The sequence below is a fragment of the Antennarius striatus genome, chromosome 2 (genome assembly GCF_040054535.1).
Source record: "Antennarius striatus isolate MH-2024 chromosome 2, ASM4005453v1, whole genome shotgun sequence".
NCBI classification, from domain to species: domain Eukaryota; kingdom Metazoa; phylum Chordata; class Actinopteri; order Lophiiformes; family Antennariidae; genus Antennarius; species Antennarius striatus.
The window spans coordinates 27,096,016-27,112,595 of record NC_090777.1 but is presented as its reverse complement, the minus strand read 5'-3'; the positions used below and the strand labels follow the sequence as shown (position 1 = coordinate 27,112,595).

General features: G+C 40.3%; 2 protein-coding genes across 2 annotated transcripts in view; one reads left to right on the top strand and one right to left on the bottom strand.

The window, feature by feature from the left end:
- cacna2d3a (calcium channel, voltage-dependent, alpha 2/delta subunit 3a) overlaps nt 1–16,580 on the bottom strand; it is a 94,601-nt gene that overhangs the window by 12,070 nt on the left and 65,951 nt on the right. Inside the window, exons 21-29 of the mRNA XM_068341710.1 lie at nt 16,343–16,440; nt 16,121–16,214; nt 15,685–15,780; nt 15,441–15,562; nt 14,502–14,579; nt 2,371–2,432; nt 2,215–2,259; nt 2,073–2,135; nt 59–129 (exon numbers count right to left, since the gene is read on the bottom strand). Coding sequence (XP_068197811.1) covers nt 59–129; nt 2,073–2,135; nt 2,215–2,259; nt 2,371–2,432; nt 14,502–14,579; nt 15,441–15,562; nt 15,685–15,780; nt 16,121–16,214; nt 16,343–16,440 — 729 coding nt within the window. The remainder of the gene's footprint in view (nt 1–58; nt 130–2,072; nt 2,136–2,214; nt 2,260–2,370; nt 2,433–14,501; nt 14,580–15,440; nt 15,563–15,684; nt 15,781–16,120; nt 16,215–16,342; nt 16,441–16,580) is intronic.
- Nucleotides 7,343–13,802, top strand: LOC137612952 (leucine-rich repeat and transmembrane domain-containing protein 1). Its single transcript, XM_068341709.1, has 4 exons — nt 7,343–7,627; nt 9,113–9,497; nt 9,591–9,796; nt 10,699–13,802. Exons 1-4 carry the CDS (start codon nt 7,597–7,599, stop codon nt 11,232–11,234), a joined length of 1,158 nt encoding a protein of 385 aa, XP_068197810.1. The 5' UTR covers nt 7,343–7,596; the 3' UTR covers nt 11,235–13,802.

Below are 16,580 nucleotides of genomic sequence, written 5' to 3'. Positions count from 1 at the left end.
TGCGCTACTACGTATGAGCACACACATCCCAAACACACGTCCTGTTTGAAATTCTTACCTCTTGAAAGAGCCCATCTGTAGAAGCTTACTCATTACCGCTCCCTCTGCTTCTCCAAAAAAATTCCCAGTCTGAGGAAGAAGGTTTTGATTTTTTTTTTTCAATAAAACAAGTTGTAATAAATGCAAATGTAAAACAAACTGTGTATTTATAAAGCCAGAAGCTCTTATAGGTAGAAATATAGACACAAATTCTGGTTCAGAGGGGTAGTAGATGTAACCAAAGTATGCAGGCACCCTATTTTTCTAAATAATCTGTGGGGTCCTCCCCTCTGTTACACCGAGTGACTAAATGCCCATGAGAAAAATCTGTGATACAAACATGCTTCATGCCTTTCTGTGGACAGAACTAATGATGACATATCCCCCCATATAATGTTTCCAACAGCCTGTCATTTTCAAACAAACATGACCTGGTGACGCTGCGCAAACACATGGGATCAGTTTTTGATTATAATCACAAAGAACAACCGCCTCATCTTTGGATCTAGCAAGAGGCCTCTGCACCCCTCATTCTCATTTTTATATCTGTTGATGTCACATCGAGTGTTGTGTGCACTTTTTGACATGTTTGGTATTTTTCCATCGGCCATGCACCTTGTAAAAATTTTTTTTTCAGGCAAAGTTAAGCCAGAAAATCCTGCCTCATATATTGGAATTCACCAATTTTGAATGGTTAAACTGTCTGCAAAGTCTTCTTAACAAACAATTATTTCTGCATACCAAATAACACAATTCAAAACCATTAAGATTAATGATTATTAAGAGGTCAAGTCCATTTGTCACTGCTTTCTGACAGGTGATGCACACCTAGTCAGCACTGCTCGCAGCATTGAGGTAACATTCTGCTGAACTGCATCAAAGTGACTTCACGCTGAAGGCATGTTCACTACACGGCAACAGGGAGATGAACCAACTTGGCAGGTGTAGCCCTAAATGCTCTGCCGCCTCCATGTTAAAATCAAACATTGAGCAAAGAGCCCGCTAATGAGAGATACATGAGAAGAGCGTGCAGAAGAAAAAGAAGGGCAGTCACAGCCCATGGACTGGCTTCTAGATGAGCCAAAACCAGAGTGACAGCATATCCGGTGACGACTAAGCCGATGCGAGGGCAGCATGATGTCTCCCTGTGAGCCGTCTGATCAACAATATGCATGAGAAAGTGAAAAACACAGGAAATCGAATATAAAATCTGTGCATATAGTCACAGATTACAATTTTGCACATTCTTAGATTTCCACATGCTCATCACTGTTCCAACAACATCCGCTCTGATGTAACCTTAAACGTCACTTGATATAAACAGGCAGTCACTCTTGTCACAAACAATCGCTTCTAATAATCGCAGTCTAATTTTGGCATCCTTCAGCAACAGCACAGGCTTCCCGTCAAACACTGCAAAGATTACAAGATTCTCCTGCTTGGCTTCAAGTCCCTCCAAGGCCTCACACCTCCATACCTCCCCCTCCACCTCCTTCAACCCTACACGTCCTCCTGAAGCTTTTGCGCCGTGTTCCTCACTCTGCTTACTGCGTGATTATCAACTACGGGGTTTAGGGGTTTCAGTCGTTCAGCCCCTCATTTCTGGAACTCTCTCCCACAAACCATCCATGAAATTAGATTCTCTCCCCCACTTTCAAAACCTGCTTGAAAACAAAATCTTTTCAAACATCCATTCTGTGTGATCATAGCTGTTGACCTTGTATTGATTTTTAGCTATCAGCTTTGATTGTATATCCTCTTGCGTACAGTATGTCCTGATATTTATTGGTTTTTGGTTGTTGCATCTGTAAACCTTGAGTTTAACAAAAGTTACCCTTAAATAAATTGGTATAATTATTATTTATTATTAGACATTTGACTAATATCTTCTCATGAGTTAATGTTAAACCCAAATTTCCCCATTTTATTACACAATAAAAAAAGAAACGTGTTTACATTGTTTGTACTTCAATTTTACTATTCATGTTTTGTCTTGCCCAATCTGGCTCTATGTATGTGTGTTAATAACTTACCAGTGTGTAGTCCTCTGCTACCAGAATGAAGCCGTTGTTGTCAATGAGGTAGCAGTTAATGTCCTGTTAAATTGAAAACAACTGTAAGAAATAAAACCGACCTAATTACGGACATTCAATAAACTAAACGCAGATGACCAACCTCATCGTCACAGCTTATGGAGCATTTCCCATCCAATGCTGCACACTGAAAATAAAAATTTAAAAAAATCAATCAAATGTTTTTGTCTTCATACTTTTATGGAAACGCTCAGACAGGACAATGTTTTTAACTTTTTCTTTCATGATGGACGTGTACCTGTCTGCTGGCTGTCCAGAATTTCTTCTGAAAGAAATCCAGTTTCATTTGAATGCCCACAGCTGAAAGAGCGACAGCACAGCTGTTATTGGGATGTGTGTGTATTCTGTGTGTTCCAATGAAAGTACACGGTGTTTAACACAGGAGTCATCCCACAGGCAAGAGAGAGATTATTACACAGAATCAAAGTGCATCTTTCATCATCCCCCAAATGCGGGAACACATCTACTTCAATTGAAGCAAAAACCCTGCTGGTAAAAAATGGGCCATTAGGGCAATTACACCCTGCATCATACATGTGTCATCCTATCTTTCTAGCAGGCAAAGAGCATGTGTGCTTGTGTAATGGTGTGCTATCCACACACATGCCTACAGATGCTGCTAAGCACACACAAAACGCAGTTTCACATGATTTTAATGCAAAGCTCTCTTTCTGTGCCAACATGAAACACATCTTATCCCTCAGCCTGCCTCCCTGTTGATATTCCGACAGGCATTTTCAAAGCGGGTACCAAGAGCTGCCCTCACTTCCATAAGCCTCATCCCATCAGGTCTGTGAATTTGCAGATCTGACCAGAATTCTTTACTCGAAATAAAACTGTGACTGACATCACAACGTCTCAGCTTTTTCAGTTTTGGCTGAGGACAGGTTGACACGTTCACCACAGGCTCGGCTCCTCTTTCCTTAGTCCTCCTCTTCTCCTACCCCCTGCTACTGAGACTCAGTGGACCCAGGCTTTCTCTCAGTGGGGGTTTGTTGTGCTTTTGGGGTCTGTAGGTCTTTCCAGGAGCACATTTTAGAGCTTAACTTATAATTGAAGAGCATTTAAAGGCATTAAACTAAATGAAAAAGAAGGTGGCAGAAATAACATTGCACTAAGATGAGGCAGACTTAATGTTGACGAACAGTTTTTCATATACTGAGAGTATGATTTGTATGTTTCAAAATGGCATGATCTGACTGTAACACCACACAGTGTTAAAATGTTGAAGAAGAAGAATGAAGATAAAGCAGCGCTCTAAAATCAAGTGTGATGGTCTACTAGTTGTGTAATTATCGTGATCTGATCTCATTTTGTGGTAGGAAGTGAGGCAAACTCATATTTCTTTTCAAAATGAATGGAAGTTTTCATATTTTCATTTAATTATTTTTAATGACTGATTAAATAATAGTAATGATAAAATTATTGATTGGATGGGAGTAAACGAGACATTACAATGTTTGTTTTCTCACGCATGTGCGCACACACACACACACACACACACACACACACACACACACACACACACAAACAGTGCAGGAAAAGAACTTCTACAGCAGGTAGTCCACACTCTCTACTGAGCCGTTCTTGTTGCTGTTGAATGAGTATTGATGGTATTGATGTCAGCCTTGTGTCACCTCTTAAATTTTTCATTTAAAGCAGTTTATCATTGAAATATTTAATGGAGAATGTCTTCTTATATTTCACATATATTAATTTTTTTATGCATACACACATTACTGTTACTGCCTTGTTGTGATTTGTCTTTTAGGACAAGGATTCATTTTATTATCCTGTTGAGTGGTATTCAAAAGTTGCATACCAGTTGGTTGGAGTATATTTACTGACATTGGTTCACAGCCTAATCCATTGCTTCACCAGAGGTACATTTGGATGATTGCATTGTTTGTATAATACAGTATTACAGGTTGATACAATAAAGTGAATGTGCAGGTAGACTGAATCTAAAAAGGGTAATAGCTTAAGAAAACACAGACTACACCACTATATGTCAGATTGTGAAGAGATTGTGTAATTGTTTAAGTATGGTTAGGGGCTGCTGTGGCCTGTTTTAGCCCTTGCCCAGAGGAACAGGTGCAGATTATCCCATCATAAGCTTTGCCAGATCCTTTCAGCAGCCCACCATTTCTACACCCACATGGAAAACCCAGAAGGAGAGGCTAATTTAAGATGCTGGGCAACAGCAATGGAAACACACATGGTATAAAACCAGCGAGAACGTAAATCTTGAAGCCAATAAAAAAGGATACAGGAGCATCTGCATTACTAAAAAATGTAAAAACAATGGAAATATTGGCATAGAAGAAACAAAGAAAAGAGGTCTAATTTGGCTGTTACACAAAAACCTCATCATTTGTGTATAATAAAAGAAACCATTAAATAAATGGAAGATTGAATATCTAAAAAAAAAAACCTTGTCTGAAATATGATATAGTACATTTATATGAAAAATGGAGAGTGTGGAAAAGAGGTGAAGAAGCGTGTACAGGCAGGATGGCATGGGTGAAGGAAAGTGTCAGGTGTGATGTGTGATAGAAGAGTTTCAGCTAAAATGAAAGGAAAGGTGTACAAAACTGTGGAGATGTTGGTTCTCTCTGGGAGTGACCAGGAAGGATAGGATCGATTTTGAACTGCCAGGCAGGAGGTCTAGAGGAAGACCAAAGAGGAGGTTTATGGATGTAGTGAAAGAGGACATGACAGTAGTTGGTGTGAGGGAATAGGATGCAGAAGACATGGTTAGATGGAGGCAACTAATTCGCTGTGGCGACCCCTGAAGGGAAAAGCCGAAAAGAGAGGAAGAAAAAGACATTTATATGAATAAAACAACATATCAAATATGTTTACATAGGAAAAATGGCATGTTTGTTGAAGAAAAGAAAAATTCTCATCACACAGAAATGGAATACGATAATTAAGTAAGATTTGCTGAGTGAAATTCAACTGAAACTTAAAGGTTCTATGATGTTGGCGGCTACCTGGAAGTATGCCCAAAACTATCAAAAAAAAAAAAAAAAGAAAAACAGAAAAATAAAAATACAAAAGCCCAAATCTGTGTCTGTAATGCTTGGGAAGTTTCTATAATATGAGGGGAAATTTCATTTTCACTGGTAGGATTTAAAAACTTGGGCCTGTTTATATCCTGAGCTGGATTTATAAATCCAAAGATGAAGAGATACAAAATCCTCTCCAAATCCTCCCCTATCCACAATCTCCTATCAGTGTAACCCCAGGCAGGGTGGAATGACAAGTAGTTTAAATCCTACAGGTATTTGGAATTCTAATACGGATTTGTACAAACATATATATCAATTAGCATGTGTGTCATGTATATACTGCAGCAAGAACAAGTATAGGTTTATACAGTATATGAGTATGCACACATCAATTCACATCCAGAAACACCTATCAAGACAAGCATAAACACACTTGGGGTGTCAAGAGTCACAAGCAAGTTGTTTGGGAGGTGTAATGATTTACAACTGTAGTAGTGATTTATATTCTGTAGCTGCTGCTAACTTTTGTGGTGAATCAATTCAAAATATTCAGAAACATTACTGACCTGGACAGGAGGGGTATTATGAAAGTAGCTAACAATATGTAAGACTCAAAGTTAAACTGGAAATTTTGCAGTTGTAGTCTGAAACAGAGGTATAAGATATACATCTTGTATTGTATTTTATATTGTCACACTTTTTTGACACCCAGAGAGTTGTACACAAGATACAGTCTGGTTCATGGCATGTGCAATGAGCTATTCTACATGAATCAGAGCACAATGAAGATGTCCATTTTCAGTCTTATATGTATATGATCTCAAGTGTCATCGCAAAAAGTTGGAAAATGCAGCAAGAACTAATCAACCATTAAATTTGGAATACAAAACATGAAAATGAAGGAACATCATCTTCAAAAATGCACACTAAAGGCTTTATGAAATGTCTCACAGGATGTGTGCATGGTGATAATCTACAATATCTACAATGAGGGACCAGTAAGGCATGTTTTGACAATTCATATTACCTAACATTTCACGCCACTGAATCATACGTCAACATTTTAGCAAATACAATTATAATGTTCATGACGTGACAGAATGAAATTAATTGTCATGCCCTTCAGCAGGAGGAAGGATATAAACATGGATTGACAGGAGGGCAAATGTAAGGGAGGGTAAGCCAAGGTCGGCTCGTAAGCTTAATCATATTCATTGTTAAAACTGATTTCATCATCCATCTCTTCCTGTCTCCTCTTTTGTTCTTTTTTTTTCCTTCCCCTTGAAGCGACCCCATGTTTTTATATAAGCTTAACAGTCAATCCATTTACATGCGTATAAAAAAAAACCCTGTAAATTTGTTGCAACAGCTTAATATCCTTCTGAGAGAGAGGGAGAGAGAGAGAGAGAGAGAGAGAGAGAGAGAGAGAGTGTGTGTGTGTGTGTGTGTGTGTGTGTGTGTGTGTGTGTGTGTGCGTGTGTGTGTGTGTGTGTGTGTACATGTGTGCATTTTGTGTTGCTGTGCTGGGGGCGTGTTCTGCCAGCCCTTCTGCCCATGGCTCTCGTATAATATCATCAGAGTGTGCCACAGCAGCGGGCATCTTCCAACTGTGTTCACAGTGTGCGGAAGTGCTTGTGGAGGCACAGAGGTCTAAGTCTGTCTTACATGGCCATTGTAGGAGAAATAAGAGCTGGTAAGAACATCAGCTCATGTTTACATTGTGATTTAAGAGGTACAGCTGTCCACTGGGAGATGGCATCCCTTGGTATCCAGAGTGTCTGTGGAGACATGCGGAGAGAGAGAGAGAGAGAGAGAGAGAGAGAGAGAGAGAGAGAGAGAGAGAGAGAGAGAGAGAGAGAGAGAGAGAGAGAGAGAGAGAGAGAGAGAGAGAGAGAGAGAGAGAGAGAGAAAGCAACATGGATACTGAGAAACAGGAGAGAGAGAGGTCAGAGTGCTGATTAATAGGAGTGGAAATAAAATATAATCGAGGAAGAGAATGGAATGAGCTGAAACAAAGGCAGAAATCAGCATGAAAAAATGCAAAGAGCAAAAAAAGAGATTGAGAGACAATGAGAGAGCTACACAGAGAGATACAGAGTGAGGGAGGGAGAGAGAAAGTGAGAAAAAAAGAGAGAGCGGGAGAGAGAAGCAGAGCTTCTTTACTCCTGTGATTCCCAGACTAGCTGGCAGGCTGGCAGCAAGCTCTGTACAAAGACCTGCCTGCTCTTATGGGGGTTTCAAGCCTGTGCAGTCAGTGTTGGTGATGCTGGGGGTAATGCGGGTTCCTGCTGCTGATCTCTGCTTTTTTAATTGCGTATTAACCACTTGATCTTACACAGATGAGGGTCAGGATAATCATTAACCACCATTAATCAATGGTGGTTAATGGATAATAAACCAATGACATCCAAAAGGATCCAAAAAGGGAGCTAAAAGAAGGTTGAAGGCAGATGGCCCGAGGACAACTGGCAGATATGAGAGGTAAGTATATTCACACTCCACTACTGCAAATATCATTTATTTGAATCCATTTATGTCCATATGTATATGTTTGTGTCTGTGAATGTGTGTGTGTGTGTGTGTGTGTGTGTGTGTGTGTGTGTGTGTGTGTGTGTGTGTGTGTGTGCGTGTATTTATCTAAACGTGGGCTGCTATCGGTTGCTGACACTACTATGTTGTATAAACTGTTGTGTAACTGTGTAGATACAGCGCACATGGCAACAAAACATTCACACGTTTATGCTAATGGCTGCTCATTACCATTGCCTAGAAGTGTTTTCTGTTGTAGGAGCATTGCTTCAAAGCTTGCATAAAGTGACTCTAGCTGTTGTAGTTGTGAGTGCATGAAATTGTGAGGTCTGTGTGTACTTTGGGCTCGAGGGACATATCAGAGCAAAGAGCCGTTCTCCTGTGTTGACCTCATTCCAGGGCTACTGTTACAACGCTCCACTGAGCTGATGCTGTTTATTTGCGTCCATGTATGCATTGCATGTACATGTGCATTTTGATGAGCGCTGCACAAATGTGAAAACATGTGTGATTTAATGCAATGTTGCATACATCCATAAACAGATGCATTCAAAGACAAGAGCAAGCTAAACATCTAAACAGACATTGTATCATGGTAATACAGTAATATAATATCATCAGTTTGCTAGGTTTCGACTTAAGTAAGCAGCGGGTTTAACACCCGTTAACATTAGGTAATGAATACTTTGTGACCAAGGAAATATATTTCTTAAAAAACCAAGATCAGCATTGCTTGGTTATTATTGTCAATAACTGTCAAGTGTCTCAATATGTCTCTGGAAATAATTTGCAATGATGAATGAAAACCATAGATGCCACATGTGAAGGCAAATATCCTCATTACAGGAAACACCTGACACAAGAGACAATAAAGTAATTCCCATTTCAAGGGGAAAAAAACCATTAGGTGAAGGGCTGCTGCCCTGCTCATAGGAAGATTTTAACTATTCTGTTTATGGATTTGAATGTGGTTCAGCTAGTTTATGTCTACAGAATATTTGAGTGTAAGTCGTGAGCTAGTTGCGTGCCCAGGCCTGGGTCTGAGATTCATTTCATCAAGCTCAAGCCAGTCTAGCAAGAGCTATAAATACCACTGTAATGCGCCACAAGAAATGGACATGTGAAGTCATCTCAAAGGGTATCAGACACCCAGTATATGCTGTGTATGGATTTACATGTGGGTGGAGTGTGGGTGAGGGGTTAAGGGGCTTCAGTGATGTCAACAAAGGTCAGTGTGTAAGGGAAGGTGGGAGGAAGTTTAACAGACAACAGACAAGTGCTATCTAAGAAAAATCACATCTACGTAGTACAGTTGAAGACTATATAGAGTGATAGATAGATGGACAGATGGATGGATAGATAGATAGATAGACAGGCAGACTAACTCACAAGAATATCTCAGTGTCTAACTTGATTTTATGTCCCCTGTCTCTACAGCGTTACTGGTGTGTACCCTCCTTTCCATCCTGTCCTTATCACAGAGCTGTCCAAAGGAGTGTAGCTGCAACACCAACACCAGAGTAGTAGATTGCCGTGGAAGAGGTCTCTATGACATCCCCCGACGACTGCATTCAGATACGCAAGAGCTGTATCTACAAGATAATCGGATCAGGGGGCTCGGATCAATGGCTTTTCGTGAAGTACCACTCATCCGAATCCTCGACCTATCCAATAACTCTATAACGTCTGTTTCTCCAACTGCTCTGCTCGGCCTCCGAACTCTCCAGCGCTTTAGCCTAGCCAACAACAGCCTGAGAGAGCTTGACAAGCGGTTGTTTGGATCAATCCACACGCTTTCACACCTTGATTTCTCACATAACAGGTCAGGACACAAACCTGAGATGGATCAGATTTGTCATTGTTCAGCCAGTACATTGTGCCTTGACTTGTTTTCTTGCTGTTTCTCTGCCATCAGCCTGTGGGGTTTCCCTACTACATTGGGGGACAGCTTGAAGAACCTTAGCCACCTTGGGCTAGCACACAACAGGCTAACGCGATTGGATCGCTCCCTGTTGGAAGCCCTGACCCACCTTGACAGTCTAGCACTAAAAGGCAACCCCTGGAGGTGTGACTGCCAGCTAATAAGCCTCAAACTCTGGATGGAGACCTACCTCTTTAAAGGTGAGACCATTGATACATCTGGGTCCTTAGCAAGGGAATATTTTTATTGTTTTCAACATCCATTAATCTATATGCTGTTCCTTGTTGTCTATGTGCTTTGTTTTGTTTAGTATGTAGCTGTAGAAGGAATTTAGGTTGCTTTGTAGCTCTGGAAGAGACTGTGCTCATTTGCATACAATGGTATTTACATAATTTACAGTTATATTTGGTGACACAGTTGATTTCACCTTTAACTTAGCAAAGAAGTGCCGTATCATGGTGGTGATCTTTCCAACCAAAGAAAGTTAATGTGCAGATAACAGTATTTACCATTCTAGGACAAATCTAGCATGAATTAGGTAACAAAATAAGTATTGTATGTTGAGAGCTGGCTCACTCGGAGTTTTCTGGCACGCCTACACGCCTATGGTTCTCTGACAAAGCTTTGTCTTAAAGGCTGAAAATTCTAATTACTGCAAAACAGAACAATGGACCAAGATCCAAGGATGTGTGCTTATTAGAAAGCTAGTGGTTAATCAAGCAGACAAAGAGGAAGTGTGTGAACAAGCACAGTTGATGTGAAAGCACAAAAAAAAAGAGATTTACACAGCAGAGAGAAGAGCTGATACAGTCTTGACTCCATGTCTTTTTCAACAAACTGGCTTAAGCGTTAATTATATGGCAGGAACTAATGCGATCGAACAAATACATTTACGTCCCAGAGTAGTACACATTTATGTGTTTATCTAATAGGTGGGGGAAGACTCAAATATAATAATTATGATTGCATCCTCATCCGTAGTGAGCTTCCAACGAGGAAACGGGTAATTAAGAGTAGGCAACACCAGTATCGCTCTGTCTTCCTTCCTGGCCCTCAGTCCGTGGTGTCACAACTCTCTCTCTCGTCTGACTTTGATCTCCAGGTGGAGTGGTGGATGAAGTGATTTGCAGGCAACCAGAACAAATGAGGGACAGAGACCTGCAGAAAGTCCCCTATCAGCTTTTCCACGCCTGCATGACCACAAGCTACCATTATCTATTTGCGAACATACACCACCTGGAGTCTGAGAGGTTACTGAGAGGCCACACCCATGGTAACCATGCTCATCCCTCCAGCCATGCTTTACATGTCCCCATGGCAATGGGGGAGAGTTTTGGTGGAGGGGCAGGAGGAGGCGGTGGAGGAGGAGGAGGAGGGAGTATGCCAGAGTGTGAAACTAAGCAGAAGCAGCGCCCTGTCAACTTGCGCCACGCAATTGCCACAGTGATCATCACCGGAGTAGTGTGTGGGATTGTGTGTCTAATGATGCTGGCTGCAGCAGTGTACGGATGCGCCTACGCTGCTATCATGGCCAAATATCAGCGGGAGCTTAAGAAAAACGAGGAGCTGACAGCAGCAAAGGGGGCAGATCATGCCACAGCAGATGACAAGGAACCGCTGGAGAACGCTATCGCCTAGGCGACAATGACATGAAACCTGGGTTTAAAACCCTGGGCCTCAACCCTTTAACCTGATCCTCTCTTGGTGCCATGGGTGTGTTAGCAAATGTATGCTTGTGCGGAAAAAAAAAAGAGCGAGGGATTCTTTTTGTTCAGGTCTGTGTGTATGTTCACCTTCTTACTGAGACTTGGGTAGCTAAACTTCACACGTATTTGACTATGCACTGATGAGAAGAATATCTTCTACTGTATTGGAGTTTGAGAGGCAGGCCAAAGAATTCAAAAGAAATCAAATTTATTTTGTCTGAAAAATGCATATCAGCGATATGAATAAATTGTTATATATTTATAATTGTGTATTTCTTGGTATAATAGTAACGCACTGATACTTACAAATTGATTTTGGAGTTTGGTTGTCCTCTGGTCATTATTTATAATTTTACATCTGATTCTAAGATCATTTTGAGAAATCCTAGTAGGCAGCTGTTGTCTGTTATATTCTGTTTTGTTTGTGTTGCTGGTGTGAAAGAGAAAAAGACAGTCGTGTCAGTATTTATTTTGTGTTTAAATGAGTTTGTGTATTGTGTTATACTGTGTGCACATATTTAAAGATATTTTATAGAGTTTGTGCCTAACAATATGAGTTTCGAGGTGGATCTATGTGTTCTTAAAGGATATTTTTGGATTACTGAAGTGAAAATGAGGAATTCGTTGAAGCAATAATGAAACAAACTAAAATGAAAACAACGACAAACTTTGGACTCAGTCTTGTGGTTTTTCTAATACTCTACGGGTTTGCAAGCATGAATTATCATCCAGCTGCACAGAATCACACCTACACATCCCCAAACTATCAGATATTCAGTTTTAAGATGACTAAAATCTTATTTGTGAGGTAACGCTGATCACATAGTGATGATCTTGTCCTTTAATATGCATTATATTAAATAATGGGGAACATTTAAAAGTTTTGCTGTGTGTATCCTGGCAACTAAATTTCAAAAGGCATGCAACCTAGAAGACAGTCCTTTGCTTCAAATAAGGGGTAGCCTATTCATTACATGTAATTGTATTTGTTAATTCACTTTTTCATCATCATTTAAAAGTAAACAAAACAAATTAGAACATCGGCGACTAACTCATTAAGTAAAAACAATGAAACATACACATATTATCCTGAAAATACTCTAGATTATTCTTGAAATGAGTATTTTACTGCTTGGGAAAGATGATTTTGAATATATCTTTATGTTTATGTCTTTTCCTTTAAAGTTGTTACATAATACAATATCAGGTCACTGGAAAATCAGTTTTCTGTCTCTTAGAATTTTATTATATGTGAAAAAAAACAGAAAACATCCAGGAAATGATTTTAGCTTCTACGACAAGTTAACAGATATGTCTGTGTTAACTATGAGCATCTCCTATTATCTACGTATCAATAATATGCCATTAGCAGTCAATTCTGTCTAGCTCAGAGTGGTATGGAGGCACATGAATGTATGCAGATGCCTTCGGTCTGAACGCCTGACCTGAATTTTACGGCTCTGTATATAATGACAGCAGACTCACTGCACGTGCCTCTTGATGTGAGCACAAACACATACACACGAATACAAAGACACGCTGGTATACACACTTATACACACGTGGTAACATAGTGATTCAAGCAATGTCTGCAGGGTTTGCAATGCGTGACGTCAACGGCCTGTCCTCTTAGGTTAGTGTATTTAACGTATTCACAACTCCACAGCTCAGTAGAGAACAGGCCAGTGAAAACTGGCCCTGACCGGCCCACACTAAATTTGCATTCTAGCTTGCAGCTCTCCTCCCGTTTGACTGTCTTATATAAAATCATCCTTACAGGCCCACACTGATCTGACAAAAATGATCGTCATCACTGTATATCAGTGTCAGTGTGAAACAAGGCGATCCTTCCTACAGATAGGTTATTTGGATTGCTTCATAACAGAAACTGAGGACATGATATTTAAAAAACAAAAGTGAACAGGGTCAAATAATTCTGGCTGGTGTAAACTGTGGGCTGCTTGTGTCCCCCTGTGCCAGAAATCTGATGCACACTCCGTGTGCATTTGTGCAGTGGCCTTGCACATATTCTCCCATCTCTGTCCTTCTGCTTCAGTTGTTTCCCCAAGGCCAAGAGTACCCACAATGCACTGCTTTCATGTCAACACATTCAGGCACCGTGAAGTAATTTTCTCTTTCTGTGCCCTTTTGTTTCTTTTCTTATTTTGTTATTGCATTTCCAAAAGATTTTTCTGTTTCGCCTTCGTTTTTTTGTTCGTCTGTCCAGATGTCTGTCTTTGATTCCTGTACGGCTTGGCTTGAAAGGCCCTTGTTTTGTTGACATGAGATAGACATAGATAATCATCAGGAGACATTTCTAATGCTGTGCTCTACATTGGCCAATGCCGCATGCATTGGGAAGTGGAAAGGATTACAATACAATACATACAATATACCACAAACAGATTATCTACATTTTTTTTTTTTATATTTCAACTTTGTAAGTTTGATTTTGATCAATGTTTACGAAACTCAAATAAAGATTGATTTTTTAAAACAATTCCAAATTCGTCCTGTTCCTTTTTTATATCTACATTAAAACTTATCATCCTCATCTGTAATGTATTAGTTACATGACAGTTAAAATGACTTGACATCATCTTGTGCCTTTGGTAATAAATTATATCTATGCACAACTTTACAAAGATAAAAACCTAACAAATGTGAAATCACATATCTACTTCTCCTTCCTTCTTTTTGCACATTTCCTTCATTGAATCTGGATTTACTTCCCTCTTAAATCAAAATGATGGCAAAAACAGTAACAGTCATGCCATCAATTTACTGATTGCACCAAGTTGCATTACATAGGTGTGACATTGTGGGGCTTCTGAGTCATCGGGACATGACATGACATCCACATAGAAAACCTCAAGGCCGCAATATGTCTTAAATGAGCGCAGAGGGGGGAAGAAGTGGAAAACTGGGTTCTATTAATATATTTGGACATAAATACTTTTGGATGCAAATGACTGAGTTATGCTCTCGCCTTCTTCTTACCATGTGTTCATGCAGGGGCAGACAAAAAAAGCAACACAGTCAGAGTATGTGGGCAGTGAATATTTCAACTCAAAAATGAAGGAAATGAAGTAGGCTAGACAACTGTCGACCAAGAAAACAGTCTGCACGTCGGTGTCAGGAAGAAAGTGTTTCAACACAGACGTGTGAGACAGAGAACGCCACTTTTGTCCCCACTTACCCGCAGCTATGGGCGATTTCCTCTCATCCAGAAGTTGAATGGCAGTGCTGGCCAACACAATACTCTTGTTTTCTGATCCTAAGCCACACGTTTGAAAGATTGCACAAACACAAAATGGACAAGCACATACACAGAGTTCACATTAGAGTCATAAAATGATTCTGTATATTAGTTCTGAACTGACCACAGGGTGATTGCACAGAGACACAGTGAACATTAATACCGCAGAGTATTATTCCATGGCTACAACTAACTGACATTGTCCTGAGAGGAAGAGTGCATCCAAGGTAAGTCCGACAAGTAAATAAGAGGCTTTCAGATCACTTGTATTAGCTGGCACAAGTGGAAAGTCTGAGGCTGAGGACAGATGAGAAAATAGTCTCCCTTTTGGAAGAGAAACCATTTCTTAAGAGACATAGTTAAACTGTATGAGTGAGGTGCCTGTGTGTGCCTTAGTTGAGTCTGTGTGTCTGTGTGTGTGTGTGTGTGTGTGTTCTGGCCAAGTCACTATGGAAAGGGCTGAACCTCTTCCTAACATATCTTGTTTCAACCCACAGCAATCAGTCCTGTCCACAAGAACACAGCCCAGAATTAATAAGAGGGTAAGGGGAGGTAGAGATGCATAGCGGGAGAAAAGACTAAATATGAGCGAAGCAGGAAAAGATGGGATGGAGAAAATTTGTAAAAAGGTCTTGAGAGCTTTATTTGTGCATTATGTAAAATGTGTTTTGAATTACCCTATAGTGCATCTTACCTCTCATACTCTTTCTTTTTAATAAAATTATACACAATTTGTGGTAAATTTCATGATATCCCTCTGGTAATGACTACTGTGTAAGGCTAAAAAGAAAGGAAACAATAACTGACTTATTCCTAAACATTTGGCTTTGTGGGGAGGATTTGTTCATTATCTTTTGACAACTGACATTTACCACTGACCTGTGTTGAAAGGCAGAGAGTAGACAAAAGTCCCAGGAACTTGTTCTGCTGCTCTTTTGTACCACAGGGGAAAGTGATCAGCATTGAACACCCCCTCCTTGTCTTCAGCCGTCAGGAAGTCCCTTAAAGGAGACAGAAAACAGAGGCGAGTATGATGCAAATGATGCACGCACAACATATGACATAAAACGTGTACGCTCCCCACACGTCAATGCATAAATATGGACTGAAACAACGTATTTACTGGTTTGTGAGCTCGTCAGGCACCACAAACAGGTTGATTCTGGACAGGCCTGTTCTTGTGCCCAGGTAGGCTATCTCCACCCCTTTGTCAGAGTTCCTGTATAGAATACAAACATACAGAAAGCTGCATTAGTCTATAGCTGTGAGCTTACAACTAGCATCGTTTAAAAGAATGGAAGCATCAAAAAGAGCCTTAGATAGGCAATTCGATTCCCGCTTCCGCCATCTACCCGGAGTGTTAGCTGACAGTAGGAGGTGTCAGCTCACCTCCTGAGCACTGCCGAGGCACCCTTAAGCAAGGCAACGTCCCCCTTCACAAGTTACACACTATATATATGTGGATGTGAGTGAGTGTGATTGACTAGAACGTGCTTCTAATTTCCCTTCGGGTATCACAAGAGTATATAAAATAAAACAAAAAAGAAGAAGTGACGTACTCAGATTTATTGAGTACGAGACTCGTCCAGTAGGCTTCCAGAGGGGCCGTCACCACCGCGTCAAATAGAACCTCCTGAATGAGTTCCTTGTCACCTGACAAAGTAAATATATATTTAATCCCTACCCATACTATCACATATAAAACAATAACTGAGTGAAATATTTACATATGAGAGAAAGGAAAGTAATGGATCATTTGCAGATGTGTTTAAATAACTGACATTGAAGGCTTGGTTCATGTCCACTGAGGTAGAATTTGATCGCCTCTATCTGGGACAGGTAGCGATGCTCTGGATGTTCGTCTGTATTACAATATGTCCTGCAATGTAGACAGAAAGGGCAACAGGGGCATTGGTTGGAAACACATGTAACGAAACCGTAACTGGTGTCAGCTACTTTAAAAAAACATGATGATTATGATTGTAATCATGACTCCACCATGTCATATAATCCGGTTGT

Bases quoted from the DNA above. Each gene is read 5' to 3' on its own strand.
- LOC137612952 (XM_068341709.1), top strand. From the start codon at position 7,597: ATGGCCCGAGGACAACTGGCAGATATGAGAG. The intron at 9,498-9,590 runs GTCAGGACACAA...CTCTGCCATCAG, and splicing joins CTTGATTTCTCACATAACAG to CCTGTGGGGTTTCCCTACTA. The intron at 9,797-10,698 runs GTGAGACCATTG...TTTGATCTCCAG, and splicing joins GGAGACCTACCTCTTTAAAG to GTGGAGTGGTGGATGAAGTG.